Source organism: Leptopilina boulardi, unplaced genomic scaffold, assembly GCF_019393585.1.
Source record: "Leptopilina boulardi isolate dan_hultmark-lab unplaced genomic scaffold, ZJU_Lbou_2.1 LbouV2_223, whole genome shotgun sequence".
In the NCBI taxonomy this organism is placed as follows: domain Eukaryota; kingdom Metazoa; phylum Arthropoda; class Insecta; order Hymenoptera; family Figitidae; genus Leptopilina; species Leptopilina boulardi.
The window spans coordinates 774,001-793,262 of record NW_026137778.1 but is presented as its reverse complement, the minus strand read 5'-3'; the positions used below and the strand labels follow the sequence as shown (position 1 = coordinate 793,262).

General features: G+C 29.5%; 3 protein-coding genes across 3 annotated transcripts; 1 reads left to right on the top strand and 2 right to left on the bottom strand.

The window, feature by feature from the left end:
- The first annotated feature begins 10,240 nt into the window (after positions 1 to 10,240).
- Positions 10,241 to 12,824, top strand: LOC127279783 (lysosomal thioesterase PPT2 homolog). The gene is made up of 4 exons (XM_051302343.1): positions 10,241 to 10,508; positions 11,327 to 11,576; positions 11,662 to 11,780; positions 11,854 to 12,824. Exons 1-4 carry the CDS (start codon positions 10,362 to 10,364, stop codon positions 12,205 to 12,207), a joined length of 870 nt encoding a protein of 289 aa, XP_051158300.1. The 5' UTR covers positions 10,241 to 10,361; the 3' UTR covers positions 12,208 to 12,824.
- LOC127279781 (venom serine carboxypeptidase) lies at positions 12,668 to 15,336 on the bottom strand. Its single transcript, XM_051302341.1, has 2 exons — positions 14,956 to 15,336; positions 12,668 to 13,960 (listed from the first exon to the last, which is right to left on the bottom strand). Exons 1-2 carry the CDS (start codon positions 15,331 to 15,333, stop codon positions 12,842 to 12,844), a joined length of 1,497 nt encoding a protein of 498 aa, XP_051158298.1. The 5' UTR covers positions 15,334 to 15,336; the 3' UTR covers positions 12,668 to 12,841.
- Positions 15,337 to 15,529: 193 nt separating this feature from the next.
- Positions 15,530 to 17,447, bottom strand: LOC127279782 (uncharacterized). The gene is made up of 2 exons (XM_051302342.1): positions 17,185 to 17,447; positions 15,530 to 16,767 (listed from the first exon to the last, which is right to left on the bottom strand). The coding sequence occupies exon 2, from the start codon at positions 16,761 to 16,763 to the stop codon at positions 15,864 to 15,866; it is 900 nt and encodes a 299-aa protein (XP_051158299.1). The 5' UTR covers positions 16,764 to 16,767; positions 17,185 to 17,447; the 3' UTR covers positions 15,530 to 15,863.
- Between the last annotated feature and the right edge of the window lie 1,815 nt (positions 17,448 to 19,262).

The window sequence follows — 19,262 nt, the reverse complement described above, 5'->3', positions numbered from 1 at the left end:
CTTTCAATCCCTGATTTGGCTCTATTTTCCTGGAAAAACTATATACTTAAAAGTTAACTTTTAACCGAAACGACTCATTGGGGTTGCTTTCCCTACCCAAAATCCAGCTCTATTGTAATTTCACTTATTTAAATCTAATACTAATAAAAAAAAATATTTTTTTAAGAAAGTAGAAATGTATATGTTGTAACAAATAAAAAAAAAGTCGCATCTAATAAATTTTGATCATTATTATTTACTTCCTCATACAAGCAAAGATAAAGAACAATGATTATTATTTAGTAAAATATTGGAATTTTTTGCAACTGTTGTTAATATTTGTATATGTATACGGTATATTTATATATTTCGAAGATTTGTTAACATGCATTTCAAAGGTATATAGGTATATAGAGAATATTACGAGGGATTACAGAAGTAAAGTGACACCATGGCTTGAGGCATTTATGTGGTGCAGTCTCTTAACAAAACATCAGGGGTTGTGTAAATATTATTACTGCCTCCCTTACCGGCAATTCGTTGGCCATATGTCAGTTCGTAACCACCTAAATCAACCTTCATGCGAATAATCATTTACTTATTTTGAATAGAAGAAATTGAAAAGTAAAAAGTCTGTACAAATTTCAATTGTATAATTATATCTGGCTTGTTACTTAAATGCGAGTCATTATAAATTTATAAATGTGCAATTCATTTTATGTTAAAGTTGAGAACAGAAGATAAGCGGACAGATCAGATGGTTAACAGGAGGGAGGAAAATCGCAAATTAGAAACTAGAGTTGAGCACGAATTAGCATTGCTTTCAAGTTGCTTTCTAATCTCAGTAGCTGGACAAATTGATATTGAATGATGGGTAATGAACAAATGAAAGCTCAAATGGATTTTACATTTTACAGGAGCAGAAGATAAGGAGTATATATTATAATATAATCGACATGCGTTACTCTACCTCTGTTGGACAGAGGCTGTTGACACGTGCCACGGATTACGCGCATATTACATGCCTAATTTCGTACATCCGTTCCGAAACGTAGGTTGCCAATTGGTCAATTGGTAATTATTCTGGTAAAAGGAAACACAGTATTTTAAATCTGTTGAGTGAATTGAAAATTTCATTCACAGCGCCTTTAGCAGTGTCAATATATAGATAACCATTAGTACTGTACTAGTTACCATATTAGAACATCGGGTCATCCTAACCTGAAATACGACGTATTTTTATTGTAATAGTATTATTCTCTTATTAAGTACATCATGTACACATTTTTATTATATATTAATATCGTACTGGTACGTATACATAGATACACTGAAAAACTTATCCTGTAAGTATTCCTATAGTGGCGAGTAATTTCGGGATATATCTGTCCCACTGATAACAATATTGTCTTCTAATCTTGATTAAAAGTTACTTTCTAATTATCTAAAATCGAAGTCAGTTTTTATTGAATACTTTGGATGTATTGAAATTTTAAACATTTGTATTGAGAGTTGCTGTATAGGCAATTTCAAATAAAAGTGGACACTGTTTTCCAATTTTATTTCGCCGTTATAGCGATACTAGCGCTATCTTTAGAAACAAGTACTGCAACTCAAGTGAATAATGACTGAAAATGTATTTTGTGCTGCTCTTTAAATTGAGTTTCCATGTGTTTTTATTGGAGGTTAAGTTAACATTAGCTAATAACATTTTCGCTAACCCTACAAGCCGAAATAGAATTGAAAAATAGTAACACGATTATTGTGGGAAGTGAGAGCTCCTTATACTACTTCGTGCTCCAAACTATCATAAACATAACCTATAATTTGTTGCTTCTTAAATCCCTTTCTTCATAGTGCATCACTTATTAAATACGTATATGAAGAGGGGATGTACTTTCATTTATGTGAATAGTACATGACGTTTGTATAGGCATTGATAACGATTTAATTTTACACATTAAAAATATATATTTACTTATATAGAATTTTTTTCGTTAATGTTGATGTTGCGTATAAATATATAAATTCGCAATGTTCGACAGCGATTTATTATCCATGAAGTTTGAGGGCAAGTTACAATGGGTTAGCAAATTGCAGTCTGTTTATTGATGGAGACATAAGCGCTGCGAACGAGCAAATGTGAAATCGGGTGCATCGGTAATCCATGGGGTGTTGCGGCGAATGCTTACATTGATACCTACCCTCATCTGGACCTAGAATTGGTGTATCAGCCCCCAAAAAATCAATTAGTTACGCCGTAGAAAGTTACTATACAGTTATTTTCGACCTTCGAAAATGACAAACATTTTTCTTACCCCTTCTAACCCGGCGTTACAATGTCTAATTGTATATTGTAGCCTATATATTATATCTATTGTTTAAATTAGATTTGCCCTCAACTATAAGCTTTGGTTTATTTACAGTTTTACATACTTTTGTAGAAAGTTAATATTTGCACTAATTTCTAATCTGAAGTTTAGAAATTTTAACAGTGCAAAAGTTTCAAATTTTTTTTCATTTTTCATCAAAAAAGTTTAAAAAATTTGAAAAACATGCCATTAAAAGTTGGATTTTCACATTATATATATATAGAAAATGTGCAGAAACAAGAACAATGGAATGCTTTATGCTTATGGCAAGTTGATCCGCCTTGAATAATGTTGAAATCAGGGGAGCTTGGGAAATGCCAGCTGACCTATGCTGTCCCTCTTTTCCTTGATGATGGTGGCAAATTTTGTGTTATTTAGAAAATCTATAATACATTATTGTAGGTGTATATTGTGTAGGTAAGTGAGAAGTAATGCAGATTAATCGATATAATTGGACATGTTCTCGAAAAATTGATTTCCCTATCCATATTTACACCGAAAGTTAAGGAAATCCCGAAGGAAAGCGTAGAACGAATTTGAGAAAGACTTTGCTAAAGTGATGGTCGGATGCGAATTCGAGACTGCAAGGGTGGGTAATGGAGGATGTGATAATTTAGTATGCACAGTGGAGTCTATTTGAATTTTATTGGCGAGTTGGATGTCACGTGGGGGTGTCCGGGAGTGGCGAAGAGGAGGATGCTGTGCCACAGGGGTGCCTCTTCAGTTTGATCGCAGAAACGCTCCTCCCGTTTCCCGTTTCCCCGAGGGGACATTTCCACCCGACCAATATCGCCTCACTTCTCGGTTGGTTCCAATATCTTTCTAAGTTTCTTGCTGGCCATGAATAAACTATTTCCGACTTTGAATATCTGAGCGTTTTCACCGAATGGGTCGACCGCCATCAAGGGACCCGGGACTTGAAACGATAGGAGAATGATCGATCTTGATCAACGTGTAAGATTCCAAAGAAATGAATTTCGCATAACCTGCATTTCTTTTTATTTGCAAAAAAAAAACAAATAAATAAACAGAAAAAGAAGAAAGTTCTTCTGTATTATAATAGCAACATTAATGAATCCATTATTTTTCAGCGTTACAAGTGTCCATGTTTTGTTACACACATTAAAAGAATATTGGAAAATGAAGTTTAAGAAATGGATTTATCAGATTGTCAAAAAGGATAAGAGAAATTGAAGGAAATTTTCCCCTATGTATTCGGTTAATCTTGTGATTAATTTTTAGTTGTCAAGTTGCGTCAAACTGATGAAATCAAGCAGTCGAGATAATGAGTAGCGTTGTCGGACGGGGGGTAGGTTATTAATATTCAGAACAAGCAGTACCCGCGCAAGTGACAAATACCTTTCCGCTTCTTCCCAACCCCAGCTCGACTCTGTAATTAACGCTAATTTTCGACGTTCTCTCAAACGTTCCTTCTCTCCTTAGGCAAGCTTCACTTCCACCATTTTAGCACTTCTTCAATTAAAAGTTGTTTATATAAGACTATTATATTTATAAACATTTATAACAGTATTATGCTTATTTAAAAAAAAATTATTTATATCATCTGCAGTATGGACATAACTCTTTGCAATAAAGAAAATAATATAAAGATTAATCGTAAAGCTGATTATTAAAAATCTTAAGACATTCAACGCGTATATAAAGTTTATACTTCGTCTAGCTGAAATACACTACAAACAAACTAACCGCGAATACCCTTGATTAAAAATAAAAAAGTAGCAGACATTTTGCCTTTTCTTTTTCTATGCTATCAAAATGATTAGATTCGCCTGCGAAATGGACTTAGCTTTATTGTTTCTTTATAGTAATATAATGAATAATGTTGCGTGTAGAAATTTACCAAAAAAGTTGTAACTTATATTGTTAAATAAATTAAAACAGTAAGTAAATTCTGAGTCAATTTCAAATTACAGAAAATTAAAAGGCATTAAAATAAGCTGCAACGCTTATTATTTTAATCCAATTTTGCTTATTTCAATACCAAAATGGATTAAAATAAGCAAAATTTGATTAAAATAATAAGCGTTGCAGCTTATTTTAATACCTTTTAATTTTCTGTGATACTTTCGATGGATATAAAGTAGAAACTTTAATTTTTTAAATCAGTATCTAAATATTTCAAACAATTACAGGAAGCGGAGTAGGGGAGAGTGGGGCTGAAAGTGCCGGGGGTAAGTTGTGCCGATAGGAATATCTCAAAAACAAATTTTTCTTTTGAAAACTGGAAGTGAGAGAAGTATTGTTTTACTTATGCGCATCTTTGGCAACTATTTTGATTCTGTCTGCTTCACGGAATAATTAGCTGTTAGTAATTTGGTGCTTTGGCGTCACTTACGTGCAAGTTTTCATGTTTACACTTTTTGGTCTATTTTTTGCATTTTTAAAGATATCGATACGTATTTTTGATTGCATAGTTTGCAAAAACTGGGCACATTTAAAATGTGTGAAGGGTAAAAAAAGGGTCAGTTATATGTGTGTCAATTGTAATTTCAATAAATCGCATTCGGAATAAGTATTCATGTCTTAAAAATTATTTATTAATCAGAAAGTAGAGTTTTTACAATTAATTAACGATCGATACAAATAATTATTTCAAAAAATATTTTAAAAGACTGACTAATTATGTAATTGTAAAATTTAAGTCAGAAATGTTTATTTATTTACAAAAATCTATAAATTTTACGATTGTTGGAAAAATCTTTCGAATGTTTATAATAAAAATACTTATTACGAAAACTATATTTTAAGTGACTGACTATCTATGCAATTATAGAATATAAGTCAGAAAATGTTTATTTGTACTTACTAAAATTTAGAAATCTTAAGATTGTTCCTAAAAATCTTTAAAAGTTTATAACAAATGATTAATAAATAATAGTAAATCATATATTGGGAATAATTATTTTATTTCTTACGCGTAAAATCATTTGCTTCAACTAAAACAACTAAAAAATCTGAGCGGCACAACCGACCCCGGCGTCGGCACAACTCTCCCCAGCGCGGAGTTCAACGTGCCGTGTTGCCTCGCTGCACAAAATCATTTTTTACAAAAAAAACTGTTCAAAATTATCAAAAAATAATAATGGATTAAAAAACTACATTAAATTTTAAAATAGATAGACTATAGATTAAAACAAAAAGTTCTCATTTTACTATCATTTTATTTACTTTTCTCGAAATCGGTCTCCCCTAAGTTAAAATTACTGTAATATAATGCCATACAAGTTTATAGTAACAAATTATCAATTGTAAATTATGACACATATATCATTGACAAGAAACATTTTTTCTTTTCTACATAGCAACGCGCATTTATCTACATAGATATATCTTAATTTTCAAGATCCACTGCAGATACTCCTAAGATGCGCACAGTGGGACGAAAGTGGAATTTATTGTTCAAAAAAGTCTAGAGCCTTTATTCATTAACCAATTTAATTAAATTTTTTTAAAATGAAAGGCGATAAAATTTAGAAGATGTTTGTCGAACCCGATTTTTGAATTTTTATTTCTTTATATTTATTTCCACAGTTTTTCTATAAGGTTTATTCTAAAATTTGTATTACATAATGTATTACATATAAGTATTCAAAATACTTCAACAAATATTCTTATACTCGAGGGGGAGGGGAGTGAGTATGTCTAGTCAAGCATCGAATATCAAAATTTAATTTTTCGAAATTCCGGGAATTTTAGTAGCAAATGTTGATGCAACAAATTCCAACATTATATTTTAAACACGGAAAAGTGTGTGTAAAGAAGCTCTTTTTAAAACGGTGTGTAAAGTGATTCACTTTACGCACTGAAATTTACTTTACGCACCGAAATTTATCTCACATAATATAAGGATTGTTTTAGACCATACAAAACCACAAAATTAAAGAAAGAACTGTACTTTTAAATTTATACCCTACTGCTTAATGATATTTTTCCTGATCTTCGATTGATTTATTTAATTCTATACAATTGAAATTATTCTAATAGAGAGTTGGAATTCTTCATAATAGGTACTTAACTTTAGAGGTGGGTGTTGCAAAAAATGTTGTATAATACACGTGCGTAAATCACTCACTTTACGCACTTGTATCATAAATAACTATTTTTCATAGTTAAATATGATTTCAGGTTCTAAAATTTTATTTTTTTTTTTAAATTGTTACCCCTAAACCAAACCAATTATATTTGGTTTAAATTTTATCAATTATACCTTAAAAATTCAACTTCTTCTACAATTTTTATTATTTTTTATCGGTAATTTTTTTCAAGATTCTGAACAATCAATCGTATAGATTTTTTTAAATTTTGATATTTTCAAAAAATAAAATTTCTTAAATGATCAAAAAAATTTTTTTTTTAATTTTGATAATTCACAATAATTTTATATTCTAAATAATTCCAGAAAAAATTAACACCCCTTAACAACATTAATTTCCATGAGTTAAAATTTCACTGGTCCCTCCCCTTAAAAGATTACAAAAAATTTAACCCCTTTTTTCAATATTAAACTTTCTTCTTCAGTTTTTACAAAATTTGACAAGTTTTTATTCCTTTTTTATTTTTATTGCAAAGCTAAAAAAATGTTCTATGAAATATAAAAATATGAACTAAGAACAACAATCGGTTAAAAAAAATTGTTGAAAACTATTTTCTGCCATGATTTTTAAATTTTTTAGAAAATTTATTGTTGTCCCACTTTTATATGTATATTTTCTACAATTTTTTTATATCTGTTAATGATAGAACAGACCAAGCAAATATCTCGAAAAGTACGAATTTTCGTGAAAAATTTTCAACACAAAAGTTGTTCAAAAAAAAATGCACATTTTTGAACCCACAGAATTGGGCCCTGGACCCAACAGTGAAAAAAGAAGTAATGAAGATAGGTACTTTTCGAGATATTTCCAAGTTTCCATACTTTTTGAACACCTTGTATAAATTCGAAAATGGGACTCGTCAAACCTTTTCTAAATTTTATCATCTTCAATTTTAAAAAATTTAATTAAATTGGTAAAAAAATGAAGGCTGTAGACTTTTTTAAACAGTAAATTCTACTTTCGTCCCACTGTAGGATGTTCGTAGAACATCCTGAATATCCGGATGCTTTTAGAGTATTGACAAAAATGAAGGCAAGCATATATAGAATCAATGCGACGTACGAACTTAGGGGAGATGTCACAGCCACGTGCCTTCTACCCATATACATATAACTATACCTAACATTCGACAAAGCATTCCAAAAATGATCATTTTTGCAGTTGAATTTAATATTTCTTTTATGAAGATAAAATGACTTTTGCTTTATAGTCAGGGTATAATTATAATTATGTTATATTTTTATTATTTATTTTATAACAAAAAAATATATAGATTTCTTTAGGTATATTTAATAAAATTTGATTAAATTCAATAATCAAAATAAGTTTATATATTTCCCCAGCAAACACTGTTATATATCTGTTCTAGAACTGTTACAAATTTCTTGAGAACATGTTCTGTAACTGGTTAAGAACGTGTGAGTCACTGGTTACGCAAAACGTCGTACTCAGCAGGTATGTTCAGATATGTAACAAATCTAGAACGCGGTTACAAAGTCATTTGTAACAGTTCTAGAACTGTGTTGTAACAACTATGAAAAGTGGTATGTAACCAGTAAGGAACAGAGTTCTGTATTTGTTACATAACTAAATTACGTAACAGGGATAAAAAAAATATTATGAGGCATTTTTTGTCAACGCGGACACCCCCCTCTCGCCCAAATTCTTTTCATTTTAAATTCATGTTTAATGGCTTAAATTTTAGTTAAAGGAATATACTTTTGAAATCTGAGTGGCATATTTCCAAATACAAAGGGCTAAAAAGGCTTACTTTTTGGATTGTTCAAAATGAATTAGAGTAACTTTTTATTGGTAAATTTAAAGAATAACCTTTATATTGGATCCTATATTTTGTTTTTGGATATTTGCCACTCAGATTTCAAAAGTATATTACTTTAACTAAAATTTAAGCCATTAAACATTAATTTACACAGTAAAAACAAAGTCTTAAACCGTTTACACCTTAAATTAAGCCCATATATTTTGCATAAGTCTGTCCTTTTTTAATTGGTCTGACTCCGTTTACACCTTAAATTCAGCCTCAAAAATAGGCTGAAATCAAGATTTCTTTTTTAGTGTGTAAAATGAAAAGAATTTGGGCGAGAGGGGTGTCCGCGTTGACAAAGAATGCCTCTATATATGTGTTACGTAAACGTATCACAGTGTAGGAACAAAAATCTATATTTGTGACATAACATTGTTTCAGTATGAATATGTATCATAGTTCTTTAAATGAGAAGAACAGTAATGTAACAACGATCTAGTGTTGTTATACATGTTGTCCCGAAATTTCCAAGACATTTGGGTATTTTGTAACGATCTTATTTTTGAGAAAAAGAAACTTAAATGAAAGATTGTTCAGAATAACAAAATCAAAGTGCACATTTTAACATATTTTGCTATTCTGAACAAATTTTTAAATTTTTTTGTCAAAAAGGCTATTATTACGAGATATCCAGACATCCCTAAAATTTTAGGACACCCTGTACTATTGTGGTGCATAATAAAGTTGTTATTAAGTTATATAATTTATATTTAACACATTCTTATGTCATTAAAAAATTAAATGTAAATGTTTATATCGAGTTAATTTGATTTGACTTTATATATTATTATTATTATATTATATACTTTATATATATTTAAGACAAAGGACAGCTACATAACATTGTTCCTACACAGTTCTAGAACTACGTTGGAACATCACTTGCAGATCATTTGTGACTGTCGTGTTATAGACATGTTACATAACATTGTTATAGAACTGTGACGTTATCATAATATAGAACAGTTCTGTCACTCTTTTGTAACAATGTTCTAGAATTCAATGACAATGAGGTTATATAACAGATTCGTAACCAACTTGTAACAACTGTTCTGTAAAACTGTGACATCACTGTTATAGAACATTTATAGAACGTGTTTGCTGGGTCTTTACCTCGAAAAAAAAATTTTGGGAAATATTAATTATTATTTGGGAACTTCCACAGCAAAATTCATCAAAAATTCTTGGGAAATATTCATTATTAATTGGGTATAATCAATAAAGTTTTAATGAAAATTACCTAAAAAATCTTGTGGACCTATGAACTTATAACCTTACGCTTTAACCAACTACGCTAAGGTATACGAGTATTTGAAAATAAATATCCACCTAAATATCATATACAAGAATTATAGGTGACAGATTAGATTAAAAAAATTGCAATTAATTAATAGTGTACTTTTCATGTGCATTGTTAATTAAATTTAATTAAATAAATAATAATAGGGGAGAGTGGGGCAAAGCCGGGTACCTTTTTATAATTCTCGGTTTACAAAAAATCTATCAAACAAATTAGTTCAAGTCTCGTTGAAAATTCTTCCTTGAACATTAGAGAATGAGGAAATAAAGTCGATGGCATGAAAAATACCCGGTTTGACCCGCCTACCCCGTTTTGAACCACTCTCCCCTACTGTTAGAAAATTTTAGAAAATGTCAACTTTCGTGTGACGTGTCTATAAAGTGTAATATAATAATTAATTTTTACATTTTGCATTTACACTTTAAAGTAAATTAAATATTAAACATTTATATTGTCAATTGCAAATTAAAATATTTAAGAAATTAAAAAAAAAAATTTTTTTGAATAATTCTCATAAGATAAAAATTCTGTCTGTGTGGTAGAAATGTATATTGACGATACTTGATAATGCAACCACTTACCGACCCTGCTTCCCAACTCAGTATTTCTTTATTTGTCGCAGTGGCGTTGATTTACAGTTGATGCTTCTTTCCCTTCCCATGATGCAATGTCATTCCTTTGTTGTTGTTTTTAAGTCGAACCAGAGTCGAACGTTTAGTTCTCATCCAATCATGCTTGACGCTTGATAAAGTTAAATCAAAAATTTAAAAATGTCAAACTACAAAATATATTTTTCTTTAATATTCTGCTCCATTTTTGCTAATTTTACTGCAAAATCATATAGACCTGTAGCTGTGATTCATGGCATTCTTACAGGAGATGACAGTATGAAAGAAATTAGCAATCACATACAGGAGGTAAATTATTATTAAAATATTTATTATAAATATTTTTAGAAACTTTAGATTTTTGTGTTTTCATTTTTTACTTTTGCATGTGAAACTTTTTTTCAAAGATCTGATCAAATTGGATATTTTGTTATTGTTATATAATTTGTAATGGCTTTTTATAACAATTAACTTTTTTCATTATATGCGTTGAGAAAACTATAAATAGTACAAGTTTGTAATATGGGGTTAACTAATTTTAACATTTCACATAAAGTAATTTAAATTTTATCTGACAATGAACTTCATTATACATAATGATCAAAAAGTTTCCCAACGCTTTTCCGAATTCAATTTCACGAAATCATTTTACTCGACAAATGTTTTTTACGAAAGCAATTTCCCAAATTCTGACAATTATTTTTCCCAACAAAATAAAAAAAGAATATTCATTTTGATTTCTATGGCAATATTTAAAGTTGACTTTAATTTTTTAATTCTTGTAAATCCACGGATTTCCTCTTCAGGAAGTCTATTTGACATATATATAAAAATTAAAATCCAAAATTGTTTCGTTTTTATTTGTTTATTATTATAATTTCTCTGACGTTAAAGACTTGATCAATAATTTTTTTTTTATTACTTTGTGGATGAAGAATATTTTGTTTTTCAATCGTTGATAATAAATGTTGTAAACTTCACGGACGTTGCGATATTTTTTAAACATTATGTACTGTATAATAATGAAGTTTCACCATCAGTGTGATAAATATGTTTAAGAAATTTAAATTGAATAGTGTATAGAATAACAAATGAAAATGATAAAACAACTTTAAAAATATATGCAGATGCATCCAGGAACTGTGATCAACAACACTGGACGATACTCTGGTTGGAGTAGCTTGGATCCTATGTGGAAACAAGTAGAAGAAGTAGGAAAAGACGTCTTAGCTTTTGGTGCTCAATTTCCTGATGGAATTAATTTATTAGGTTATAGTCAAGGAGGATTACTAGCTAGAGCAATTTTGCAAAGATTTCCCGAACACAACGTCAGAAATTTTATTTCCCTAAGTTCTCCACAAGCTGGCCAATACGGGAGTATGCAAAAAACATAGTATATTTAAAAGAAAACAGTGAATACTAAATTACAATATATTATAATATCAATTTTTTTCAATTTCAGCACGTTTCCTGCACTTAATTTTTCCAGATTTATTCTGTGAAACAGCATATGAACTCTTTTATTCAAGACTTGGACAACACACGAGTGTTGGAAATTATTGGAATGATCCACATCATCAGGTATACTGTTGGAATTATATTCTCAATTAATTAATCAATTCGAATAATTAATTTTGTCCCTTTCTTTTGTTAGGAATTATACTACAAATATAGCAAATTTCTTCCATTTATTAATAATGAAAAAGATTTTAATAGTACCATAAATCTTAAATCTGGTATTACCAAACTGGAAAAAATGGTTCTTATTGGAGGCCCGGACGATGGAGTTATTACGCCATGGCAAAGTGCTCATTTTGGTTATTACGATACAAATGAGACAGTCGTAGAATTAAGAGATCGCGTGACATATCGCGAAGATTTAATTGGGTTAAAAACCTTAGATAAAAAGAAAAAATTAATAATATTATCTGTGCCAGGAATTTCTCATTTTGATTGGCACACAAATACCTCGATAGTAGATCAATTTTTATTACCTTATTTAGACTAAATTATTCTATAAACAATTAGAAAAGTTTGAATCTCAACAAAAAATGGGAATGAAAATAGTATAATTAATTTAATACTCAATAACTTAAAAGTAAATAATTATAAAATGTGAAGAAAATATATTTGTGATTTATGTGCCAAGCAAACTATTGTTAATTACATGATTGTCTTCTAATTGTTAAGATGATTAAAAAAAATAATGAAATTATGAATTTACATGGCTAAATTTCATAAAATTGAATTTTTTATTAAAAGTGAAAAATTGTGCGCAATTAAAAATATTTTTATAACTTATACAAACGCACAGTAGAAAATGTAAACAACTGAGCATATATATCGCGTAAAAGATATGAAAATATTTTGCCAAATGTAGTTATTTACAATAAACGCGTGCGCACACATACATGAATGCAATTATATCGTTTAAAAGAGGAATACTATTCATACTTGACAAGTCTGACTGATTGTGATTGTAATTGTATTTGACCTTTTGTGTTACCTGATATTATTTTATTGTAAAAGTTTTACATACCTACGTGTATAAAACATAACATTAATTGTATATTATTGTCAATGTACATATATTTATATTTTCAATTAAATTGAGGATTCAATTCACTTGTCTGAACAAGTAATTAAAGTGGTTTTCCATGAGTAAATCTGGTTATTAAGTCGAAAGCCCATTTAGGTTGATCCATTGGAACCATGTGCCCTGCATTTCGAACAAGAACTTCTGTTAAATTATCAACGACTTTTACATATCCCGCAATTTCATTCTGAACTCTCCATATTTTTCTCTCAGTTGAATTGTATTTGGCAGCGCCAGACCATTGTAATTTTTGCAAATAATTTTCAGTCAGTGGATATGCCACTATTATGTCGAGCTGACCATTGTAGAGAAGAACTTTGTAATGTTTCAACAGATCTACAATCAATACAGCAAGAGATTGCATAATATCAGCTTTCAGGTTCTCTTCAACCTTCTTATCTCCAGTATGAAAAGAGCAGTTTCCCACATGAATGGCACGCCTAACATCACCCCGCTGGATCCATTCAGACATCCAATCAGAGTTATTAGAATCATGAGTATGCAGATAATTGTAGTAAAAATTGAAACCTGTTAAATTTGTAAAAAGTGAGGGTGTTGCATGAAAGTCTCCATTAAGAAGTAAATCAAAAATATCGGCAGCTTCGACAAATTTCTTTTGTTGAATGAAATCACGAGCTTTCTTCTCATACATGTTAAACGCATTTTTTCCATTAAGATCTATCAATCCCAACTGATATAAATAATCGCCATAAATAAGTTGATTTTCTGGATCAGTTAATCCATTTCCTATTGCTAATCCTTTTAAATTAATCTTCAAATTAGCTTTTATATTATAGTCTTTTATTGCATGTGAAACTGCAGGAACATATTTTCCACCGTAAGATTCGCCGGTAACAAAAAAATCATTCTTTTGAAATTCGTGGAATAACTGGAAAAATTGCACCAAAGCTGTATGAACATCTCGTCCCACATCAGTCTCATTTTTGGCATAACCTTTAATATCATTGGTAAAACTATAACCAGTTCCAACTGGATTATCGAAATATATTAAATTATGATTTTTATTCCATGAATATTTTCTCATGTGAAGAGTCTTGTTTTTTGTCACGTAGAAAGGTCCATTTTCCAAAAACAGTCCAAACATTGAAGTTGCCCCTGGACCACCCTGCAGCCATAGAACAACAGGTGCATTGCCCGGATCAACCTATTTGCACATATATGTTAAAGCAATTGCCAATTTATTTGATATCTATACATGTATGATAAGGGAACCAATTGCCCAGTTTATAATAAAAATATTTCTTCTTAAAACTATAAATAAATAATTTTATCACTTTAATTAAAATTAATATGTCCATCTGTCGAGTTAACTATTGAGAAATATAGCAACGTTTGCATCAAGTTTCATTGATATCATTTTTCGATTTAAAGAGAAATCAGACCGCAGTAGTGTAGTCAAAGCGCACAGAAAAAATTTATCATAACCTCAAAGTTTTGTAATCTGAAATTATTGAATGTTCATCTAAATTGTAGTATTAGTGGATCTTTTATATAAAATAAAATTTTCCACGTTTCTACTAAAGAACATTTTATAAAACCAATTGTTATATTTAATAATAATATGCATTACTGGTGTCCGATTCTTCTTTAAAAGACACAAAAGTTTAACACATATGACTTCAATTGTTTCTATAAGTTACAAAAGTGGTTACTACATAGTTATTAGTAATAATCCTTACGTGTTGTTATTTGTGTATAAATGTTAATTGATAATTTTTTATTTAATATGGAATTTTTCATTCATTAAGAAATGTTATTTTTCTTCATACGCAAATTATTTTTTTGAAAAAAATGGTACTAGAATTTCAAACATTGGATATCTTTTCTCAAATACGGATATACAGGGTATAATATTATTTATAAGTTTTATTTATAAGTAATAAACTTAATTTTTTTGTAACTTTATATTTCTTCTGTTTTCTTGGATAATTGGCTCCTACACCTTTCTCGAAACTCATTTTTTCAACTTTTAATATTTTCATTTTATATAGTATATATAAAATAAATAAAAGGACAAATAACATATTAATTTATAGTTATATTTAAAAAAAAAAATTGTAAATAATTGTAAGCATAAGTAGTATTTATTAATTATTATTGATAGATCTCTGTTTAAAAGGAATAAAAAAAATTCCTAACCTGAGCCGGGAAGAACCAAAAGAACATATTAGATCCAAAATCCTTATTAACAGTTAAATATCCAGCATAACTATTTATTCCTTCCATTTCCACATGTTCAACTGCCGCTTTTTCCCTTGCTTCGTTAATTTTTCCACTTTCAATTAAAGGTGTTAGAAATAGCGGTTCTCCTACATCTTCATTAGCGGGTGTATTATAACTTTTAAGTTTTGGGTAATTATTTATAAAACTTGCATAACTGTTCACTAAACAAATTGACAACAAAAATAGAATACCGTAATACATTTTCAGTATTTTGGTTTTCATAACTTGGATGCTGATGCTTACATGCGCACAGTTCAAGTTCAACTGATGTCTGATGATGAACTGATGAGTCATGAGAGCAATTCTTTTATAGGTTATCACATGCTCTCCATCCAGAATATGAATGTTAATTATATGTTGCAAATTTATGTATTTGCTAGTAAACAAAACATACAACAATTTTTAATAAATATTTAAAATTATTTTTTTTTAATACGTTTTATACAATTTCATTATTCTAGGGTATATCATTAAATTAACAAAATAGTCATAATTTTTTTGGAAAAGTAAAAAACTTTATTTAAAAAATTATTAATATCACGTGAAAATCGTGAGATTAAAAAATTTCTATTTTTAGTGTTAATTTTAAAATAGAGTAAGAAATCTCCCATACAGGAATTGTCTAATCTCACGTCTTCCACTTATGTCCTTAAACATGTTTCAACAATATAAGGCACATTATTAACATATTACATGATAAGACATCAATTTTAACATTTAAATCTAAAAATAATAATATAATTTTTTAGATTGTCAGTCCATGACTGTTATTATTTTATATTTGAATTAAAAAAATTAAATTATTTTTTTTCGTATATTTAAAACTAACTTCCAGACTTGAGCAATTCTTTTATTTTAAGTTTTAACTCAATATTTTCTTCCTTCATTAGTATAGATTCATCGACTTTTCTTTGCAATTCTTCATTTCTTAATTTCAAAATAATAATGTCCTCTCGCATTCGTTCATTTTCTTCGACTAACTTTTTTAATCGCGATGTATCCCTACTGGGATGAATTTCCTTTGTTAAATCTTCTGTTTGAATTAACAAATGTTTAATGAGATTTGCTTGAGAATTTATATGTAATTCCTGCATTGCTCTTAAGATTTTGGTGCTCTCTTGCTTTGCATTTGAGGATATCAATTCTTTAACACAATTCAATAAAGTTGAAGAATCATTGGTCTCTAATTTCTTTAAAGAGGCTGAATTTCGATTCGGAGTCACATTATCCGACAATATATTGTTTTCTTTACTTGATGGATCAGATGTTCTACTGGAAGGAGTTGAACTACCAGAGCGACGATTATAATCTTTGGAAATTTGTCTTGGATCAGAGACTTTGTTTCTCAATATCTGATGTTTTGTTTTCAACTCCTCACATTTTACTCGTGCCAATTCTGTGGATTTACCTCTTGTTTCGAGTGATTTCAATTTTTTATCAAGCACTTTAGATTCTATGAGTGGTATTTTTTTTTCGTGTTCAATCTGTTTTTTAAAATCATGTTGCTTTGTACTCTTTTTCTTTTGATCATTAAGTAATTCCTTCTTGTTGACAATACCTGCATTTGTAATTGTATTTATATTTTCTTGAGTTAAAAATTCAAAGTCGTCATTTTTCACTGGTCCACCTGAAGACCTACTTTTTCTGGTTGTTATGAACTGGTTTAACTCCTGACGAGGTCCTGGATCTCCTGGATCAATGTCGTTCAAAAAGGAATCATTCATGATGCTGAAAAACATTTTAATTATGTAACTTTATGTCATTAATTCATTATTTTAGTAAATTTAAATGTTCAGTAGGATTTAAAGATATTTTACTAATTTTAATTATTATAGGTTTCAATTGTATATAATACTTAAATTATTCCCGTTATTTTTTCAAAGTTTACCAATATACACAAAAATTAATTAAATCGAGATATTTCATTTTTAAGAATATTCCCTGTACTGAATTAAACTAAACTTTTGTAAAATATCTAGCCAATTATTTACATTTTATTATATATAGAAAAAAAATACAGAACACACATCATTTTTAGGTTATGTCAATTTAATTTCTCTTAAATTACTTTATTTCAATAGATTCTTATAAATACAAATTATTACGATAATAGTATATAATTATTATAAAAAAAACAATACTTACTAATGTTTATAACACAAACTATATATAATCAACTACTGACAGACATTTGGTTTTTTTGCAAAATTTTAACTTGAGTAATGATTATATATATCATATACTGTTTTACTTGAAAAAATTCACATTAATACAGTATAAATACAATCTTAATCCTTTCAATTAAATAATTTATATTTTCTATATAAAAAAGAAAACTGTAGTTGAATATGCTTGACTATACATATCCACTCATGTCTGACACATGTATACACTGGAGTCTCCCAAGAGAGGACTTCTGAAGAGAGGACTAAGTAGTGACGCGGCGCGGTAAGGAGTGAGGGGGGAAGAGATGGGCGGGATCAGAAAGAGGAACGTGAACTCAGGAGCGTTTGTTTTTAGTGTACCTTTCTCGCGTAGTGTTTTACATACGTAACAGAATGTATTCTGTTAAAAAAAACACATCTCTGTGATACGATATACGGCCCTGGAGTGTTTACAATTTTCGGCGTCAAGGACGAATTCCGTAGAGAGGTCCAAGACTCTTTCTGTCCTCTCTTCGGAGACTCTAGTGTATATCTGTCTTTCTCTTACTTATGGAGCTTCTACAATAGCTCCGTTTGGCAACTCCAAGTCCAAGTCGGTTGGAGTTGGTTGCGCGCGCATGGTGTTGCCAACTGTCGCCGAGTTGAAAATGAAAAAAAAATTGTGCGCGTGATCTCGTGCTCACGAAATAGTTGAGGTTATGTACCTTTGAAGCTGTAAACACAATAAATTATTTGTTGTTGTTGCTGTTGATGTTGCCGCCGTCTCATCTTTTTTTAAAAGGTAAGAAAAATATAAATTATTAATCTTTTAATAAATTTTTCTTTTATAAATAATAAAATTTTTTTCCCCGAATAATACACACATGCAATGAATTTAATATTTGTAATATATAAATATAGTAATAAAGAAATATACAATAAATAAGATGAACTGTCAAAATACAAAATTTTTTTAATGTTTTCTATTGACATTATAATAAAAGTTTTTCATCATTTTGATTTTACAATATATTAAAAAGGTATTGTTTATAAAAGAAAAATTTATTAAAAGATTAATAATTTATATTTTTCTTACCTTTTAAAAAACGATGAGATGGCGGCAACATCAACAGCAACAACAAATAATTTATTAAACTTTACAACATGTTTACAGTTTCAAAGGTACATAACCTCAACTATTTCGTGAGCACAAGATCACGCACAATTTTTTTTTTTCATTTTCAACTCGGCGACAGTTGGCAACACCATGCGCGCGCAACCAACTCCAACCGACTTGGACTTGGAGTTTGAGTTGCCAAACGGAGCTATTGTAGAAGCTCCATTATTACACTGACCCTCTGCCAAAGCACAATAAGGGCGCACTCACACCTCTGGCTGCCTGCACAGGCAGCCTCCCACCACGCAGAAAACGTACAAGAGTAAGAGAGACAGAAAATTCAAATTTAAATCTACTGACTCTCTGATTGGCTCTCACTGGCTGCCTGTGCAGGCAGCCAGAGGTGTGAGTGCGCCCTAATAAGGCTGTTGCACTTGTGACGTCAATGTCAAATCAAATAGCAAAAAAATGGATATGCAAACAAATAAAGATAAGACATAGTTTTTTTCAACAGTTGAATAAAGTTCCAAATATCAATAGAACAAATCTTTATAATCTTTTTATGAAACTGCGATTGTAGGGATATGGCCATGATAATGCATATCCCATGGCATAATACATGTCTTATTTTTGTATGACTTCGTATACAAAAAATATGTTTCAAAAATGCCCAGGTCAAAAGTTCGAAATTATTGAACTTGCTTGTAACTTTGGTAAATTATAAATTTTTTTCTTTTTCTGTATTTTTATTAAAAATACGATATTGTTTCCAACAAAAATATATAAAAGCGAAGCTATGGGAAAACAAAAAGTTGCGAGAAAATGTAAAAAAATTAATTTTTTAAATCTTTTTTTATGTTTTCTCAAAAACTCATGGACGGCCCGGTTTTATCTGGAAAAATGTCAGCTTTCTAAACATAACAATTCGATTTTTTTTCATAAAAAATAAAACTTAATTTTGA